Source organism: Adelges cooleyi, unplaced genomic scaffold (genome assembly GCF_023614345.1).
Source record: "Adelges cooleyi isolate 19-005CV unplaced genomic scaffold, UGA_ACOO_1.1 ACOO_flye_CR_arks_rails_tigmint_CR_PRNA_108, whole genome shotgun sequence".
In the NCBI taxonomy this organism is placed as follows: domain Eukaryota; kingdom Metazoa; phylum Arthropoda; class Insecta; order Hemiptera; family Adelgidae; genus Adelges; species Adelges cooleyi.
In genome coordinates, this window is record NW_026095761.1 from 13,526,048 (window position 1) to 13,532,975 (window position 6,928).

The window sequence follows — 6,928 nt, forward strand, 5'->3', positions numbered from 1 at the left end:
TTGTAGGGTTGTGTATCAAATAAATGTTGTTTTACAAGTACTCGTATATTTAATAATTTGACCATTTTAAACACATTTTCCGTTCTATAGAATTATAGAATAGTATTAGTACTATTTAGTATATTTTGTACAAAATTCTTTTTAATACTTTATCCTTTGTGATATGCACATAAGAAAATATGTTACAGCTATAAAACATCAACTAAACGATTAACGATAACTGAATTACTTTGTTTCAGCTTCACTGATAGGATTAGCGAGCTGTGACTCTTCGTCTGGACCGGTTTATACGAGCCCCGATTCGTATTATGAGAGTCCCGAACCTGTGGCTTCGCCCGTCGTCTCACCAGATTCGCAAATCACTCAAACTGTTTATGGATTCTTAGATTTCACCACAACGATTGGTAATACAATTATGGTTTTCATGCCACAGAGTGCGTCTACTTCACCAGGTAATATAATATTGTACTTATCAAAAACTAAAAAAAAAACTTTTTTGGCATTTGAGATATTAAAAGTTGTTATTTTTTTTCATAAAAGGCACTACTACTGCTGAAGAACAACCATCAACTGAATCTTCGTTCACAACTATTGAAGAAAAACCTGTAACAAGGGAACAGTTGAATATGGAAGCAGTTGGTATTACTCCCAGTAAACCGATAAATTTACCGACCGATAACGCAAACGATGAACCATTAACGACCATAAATGATCCCTCGACTACTATGGAACCTACAACCATAACTACAAAAGAACCGACGACTGACGAGCCAACAACGAGTGAAACGTTCAAGAAACCCGAACAAGAAAAAAAGGCCACCGGATCTCCTGCAACGGTAAAGAAACCGTCGGCTAAACCAACAACGCCAATACCTCCAAAAGAAGAAACAAAACCGGCAGCTAAAATTAACAAAGTACCGGCCATAAGCTCCAAGGTTGTAGTGCTGACCGGTTCTAAAGTTGTCGAAAATGTAGTGACCAAAGTCGATGTCGTTGAAGGTAAACCCGAGCCTTCGAGCGTGCCAGAAAACGTAGTTTCCAGTAAAGTAGAAGTGATATCTGGAGAACCTGTCGAAGAACTAACCATCAACCATTTGGCGCCCACTCCAGAGTATGATTTCCTTTCCAGACAGCCGTCCGAGGTCGTGGACGAGACGTTCAAAGTCATCGATTTGAAACCCAGCGCTTCGCGGTTTGTGGTCGGCCAGAAAAGTCGCAATGCAGAGGGTAAACCACGGGCGTTCAATTCGGTATCGAACTTCAACATCGAAGAGGAACCCACCACCAATAAAGCAGCGAAAAAAGTTGCAGTGAAAATTTCTCCTTCTTCGTCCGGTGTTCGGATACTGAAAACGGCAGCACCGAAAGCGGCCAGCAGATCGCCCAACATTGAGCCTACCCCAGCAACGTCCGGTCTAGAAGACCAATCGTTGGAATACCTGGTTGGTTCCCAGCCGGGTTCAAACTTAGTTCGTCAATCTAGAAGACCGGTGATTGGCGGTGGAGTTAATAAAAATAAGTATTCGCCGACTCCAAAAAACAAACCTCGCGAATCCGAAGATTATCCGGCTGCAGAAGAAGAATCCAACGATTACCCTTCGGCTCTAAACGAAAACACGACCCCTAGTTATAGAAAGGGTTCCAAGCAATCCGCAAAACCTACCACGACGACCCAGAAAACTCCGAATTTCAAGCAAAACAGATTCAACAGGCCTACTACCGAAGCAGAATTGGAAGCAACTGAGGGTTCTAGTTTCCAACGGAGATTCTCTCCTAGCGGTAAACGTTATGAAAACAATGGCGTCGTGACTCCGGCCACTACTCGTAGGGCCTTCAAAAAACATTACCAACAACAAGAGCAACAACACCCTACACAGCCAAGTCACCAGCCCATACCGACTGCTCCATTGACATTCAAATCAAAATTAGTCCGACCAACCGGTAGGTGGGAGTACAAAACGTCTCCAAAACCCCGCGTGACGATTCGTCGCATCGACGACCTGCGCCATAACCAAGAAAATAACACTACTCCTTTGACACCACATTTCCCTGATGTACAAGTCGACAATGGCGACCAAGCGTTGGCTGGATCCGGTTTATTGCCTGCTTTACAGCACGACGATGATAACGATGTCCTTATTCAAGAAGTAGCTCCCTCGGCGACTGCTGAGACCATCAGAGTGGAGATATCTACACCCGCCGAGTTCAAGGATATTTACTACGAAATCGCCACTATCAAATCACCATACTCGTTCCAGGTAATGTCCATTTCTGTATCAAACTGCTAGTATAAAAACACTTTTCCCCTAATCTGGTTCCTTTCAGCAACTTGAAAATATTTAAACTTTTTCGCTGTCTTGGGATCTTATAAGTATCTTACATTATATGTTTCAAACCAATAAAAATTATAATGTCATAAATATCTAATTTGTAACGTTTACCGTTCTAGGTCGGTTCCGTAAAGAACACTAGGTTTATTACCGTGACCTCAACTTATCAAAAGAGCTTGGTCGAACAAACCGAAAGTCCACAACCCTCTAGAGCGGAACCTCTGTCAGAAAATATATTGGCTAGCACAGCTCCTAACCTCTATGGCCGTGAACAACCTATCGATTCAAGCGTGGCTACTTTGCCGCCAATCGCCTTGTCTCCGGATCAAGCCACACCGCCTTTGGAAACGATGACTGAAAGTTTCAGCACAACTGAACTGATGCTGAAGACGCATATATTGCCGGTAGTCCGAGGAAGTGATACCAGTAGTTATACTCTAATCCAGTCGTACAAAGTCACCAGACTAGTGACTGCAGTGAAGACACTGCCGCCGATGGAGGTGTACCAGTTTGTGCCCAGCAAAACTTTGAACGAGTTCAACACGCGACTGGACGAGGCCGGATCAGAACTTCATTTGGAACTCGAATACGGCGATAACAACAACGACGACGATTCACATCCAAATGCAGCCAAAGCGTTCTTGGACAGTCTCGATTTGGCGCATGTGGGTTCAGATTTTGACATTTCGCAGATGGACAAGACCAACGGGCTACGTCTAAAGAAAGCGCACAAATTCCCCAGTGTCGCCAACATTACCGCGACAACGCCGGCGCCGCCGACCATGAGTCCCGAACAACTCCAGCAGCTGGCCCTGTACCGGCTTTTGAATCCCAACGTCCCGATGCCGGCTCCGGTTGTCACCGCCTCTCGGCCGGTTCTCAAGTTGGAAACCGTATACGAAACGCACGCTTTGCCCGTGGTAAACGGCGGCAGCACGTACTACACCACCTTGTCCAGGCCAGTGGGTACGGTGACCAAGACAGACTATGAACTCTACACCACCACACTGGCCATTCCTCAACCGTCGGCTCTGTTTCCCCAACAGCCGTCTATCCTGCAACCGCAGCCGACCCTATTCCCACAGCCGTCCCTGTTCCCTCAGCAACCCACTCCGTTCCCACCCCAGCCAACCCTGTTCCCGCAACAGCCGTCGTTCACCATAATGTCCACGCCGGTCGTCACCCAGTCGATGGTCACGCAGACGGACAGCAGAGTCCTCAAGCTGACATTCGGCGCCAAGACCGCATACACCACCCTGTACTCCAGCTCTGTTTTTCCCACGCAGGTCACATCGTACTTGACACAGTCCGTTCCTGTACAACCCACCATAGCCCAGTTTCCTAACTTCATACCGTACGGCGGGTATCCTTTCATCGGATAATAATCGCCCAATCGCGACGCGTGCCATTCACTATATTCGGCTGGACATCCGAAGTCATGATTTGTAAATAAAATAAAAAAATATTCTTATTAATCCAATAAGAACGCTCAAAATGTTTGACGTTACGACCACGTACTATAAGGTTTTATTTTAACAAACCGTTGTAAATTGTTTTTTATATAAATTAAGATTTAATTTTTCAACACAATCTTTGTTCGAAACGAATTCGGGTTGTAATTTTGAATTCTCGTTACTGTTTACGGAGCTATTGACACCATTTGCGTGATTAAAACTAGTGAAAATGTATTATATATATAAAAAAAAAAAACAACACTAGTTTATTTCCATTAAAATCTCGATGCCAACGAATCTCGAAAATTGCAAAAAAAAAAATTTATAATATTAAAAAAAAAATAAAACAACACGAAATTTGTTACCTGGAGAGTTTTGCGCATTTGGTGTCTCACTTTGTTAATTTTATTATAAGGCATCGTTTGTACGTTTTATGTTTAACGCAATTTTTTTTTTATTCAATTGAAAAAACTATCCAAATTATACCACAGAGCCCGTCCATTCATTTATCACCCTAACGGGATCGAACTTTGAAAGTCGGCAAAAAGTTCGCAGAGTATCTTTTCACATTCACCTCATAAACCTTCCTTTCCTCTCCTCGAAGTTTTTTCCTCGGGGTTAAATAACAAATCTGGATGTCAGTTTTGATTAATTACTTGTATCCCCAGTTGAAAATAATTTCTCAAGAAAGATACCTATTGCCAAATACTGGTGGGGAATATATATATATATATATATTTACATAATATAAAGGTTTTTACTAAAATAATTGTAGGGCATAGTGTAATTATTTTTATATTATAAACTATAATATAAGTGTACTGTATTGTATTGTATTAAATTAAAATTATGTTTTATATTTTTACCATGTAAACTAATTTGTTTGTATTAGTTAATAAAACTATTTGTACAGTTTAAATTTGATATTAGAATCATTTTTTAAATATACACCAAATTGTATCCAAGACGTTTTTTATCCTCATCCCGTATAATTTGCGCAGTGCACTAGTATTGTGGCTAATTTATGTAGAATTAAGAAATAATTAGAATAATTATTCGGTTCATCCTATTATTAATACCTTACAAGAGATTGCATTTGTAAATATTATGTAAAATAGCTGCCAGTTATTATAATCAAATATTTTTTTTTTTACTAATTTTATACATATTTTACATTCGGTACATTTTGCACACTAGATAATAGTTTCAGCTGGTATAAATTACATCCAACGTATTTGTGCATAGTGATATAATATATTTAGGGCTAGTACATCAAAATTGTCACCGCTAATGTAGACTACCTCCCCGGGCAGCTTCACCATAATAGTTAACTACCGGCCGGAGGACACTATAGATGGTACATTAAAATGGCATTGGCAACACACTGATTTATACCTTTAAGGCTTGCTACAATGGCTGGTAAATTACAATAATTATAGTATATTGTTATTACACGAGCCGCATAGCTGTATGAAATGCATAAATGATGTTAAGTACGACGGTGTTTTGGAATGAAATTAAGTGTTGTAGAAAACTTGTACCCACAAATTTGAAAAAAGTCACTTTAGGTAAACACTACATTATAAAATAAGAGTTTCTATAAGTCTCGTAGAATTATCTAAATTTAAAAGCATTATTGTAAAGATAAAACAGCTTTGTACCAAATAAACTTTGCATGAAATTTAGTAAACCATCATATTTATAAATCTAAAATTATTTCGACTCAATTTTAAATGTTTCATACAACATAATAACATCTTATGAAGACGTTTGTACCTACATCAAAGCTATTTGAATCAAAGGATTATGTTTCTTAAAGCTAACAGCTATATAATATTGACGAATGGTGACTTAAAATAGATTTAAATTAACAAATCCAACGCAACTTTGACATCGACCCTTTGTACAATTTCAATATGGTTATCAAGATAAATTTTTAATCAAGTGTAAATATATTATCACACCAAGTTTTAGGGTTTTACTTTGATTGAATAACATGTCAAAGCCACAACAACGTCAATGTTATTCTCTGTAAGTTCTAACACAAAAGCTCAGAGTATTTACACAAATAATTAATTTTGGATTTTTACAATACAACAATTATAACGTTATACAATACAAGTTGTTGAGAGTTAAGGCCTTAATATATATTTTAAAGTAGTGATGCGAATACGCACCGCACTCCCTACCAGCTACGGGAATAACATTATGATACATTACATTATAAATTTTACTCATATTAACTCATAAGAATGTGTACATACATATTTTTATCAATTTCATACATATAAATACAAGTTTAACGGGGCTCATCGTCAATAGAACTCATTACTATTGAACTTTGCCGAGCGGTTTTATATTATGTTAGGCGGTAACTAGTAATGAAATAAAAAAAATCCAAAACGTTATTATTTTTACAAGTTTCTTATCAATTGCTTGGATCAAAATATACGGAGCATTATGAGATCAGATTTTCTCGGCTTTTCTCCGGTTTTCGATTAGTGCATAATATTTGCCATGCACAGGCACGTGAATTATTAATCGCACGGCAAAGCAACGATATGTCGCTTATCCGTAACGTCAAATCTATTGTTAGAACGTGCACGTGTGCATAGATTTAATATTAATTTAGTTGCGACGGCCAAAGTTTCCATCGCTGCAAATCCCTTCTCTATAGCCCCCGTAAACCCTGTATAGTTTACGATATCCATGTCACTCGTCTAGAAGACACTGTTAGATTATTCATCCGGTGTACGTGGATCCGTACCTGTGTGCTCATGTGGATAACAGCTAAAATAGGGACGGAATTGGCCATGTGTACTGATGACAAAATTGCCTCCGCGAAGACTGTAAAGGTCGCATGATCGAATTAAACCCAGAGTCACTTGCGGCGTTTATTTAATTAGTTGTTATCATGAATATTATGTTACTGGTCTGGATACAAGCAACTGTAAAATGTCACCATTTCGCTTTACAGTTTCACTTACGGTAAGTGATAAGAGATAATTGATAAGAAATAAGTGATAAGAGACCACAGATATAATTATAATAAAAACTAGATTGCTAAGTGTACGTGTTGCACCAAACTTGTTATCTATTGGTAAATTATTTACCACCGTAATAAACTAACTTTTGTTAAATTAA

General features: G+C 38.9%; 1 protein-coding gene across 2 annotated transcripts in view; it reads left to right on the forward strand.

The window, feature by feature from the left end:
* The window catches only part of LOC126842826 (uncharacterized), a 68,390-nt gene extending 63,680 nt beyond the window's left edge, over nt 1-4,710 (forward strand). For both annotated transcript variants that reach the window (XM_050580007.1, XM_050580016.1), the window contains exons 3-5: nt 240-452; nt 541-2,258; nt 2,450-4,710. In XM_050580007.1, the coding sequence (XP_050435964.1) occupies nt 240-452; nt 541-2,258; nt 2,450-3,712 (3,194 nt within the window). In that variant the 3' untranslated portion in view covers nt 3,713-4,710. The remainder of the gene's footprint in view (nt 1-239; nt 453-540; nt 2,259-2,449) is intronic.
* Nucleotides 4,711-6,928: the final 2,218 nt, after the last annotated feature.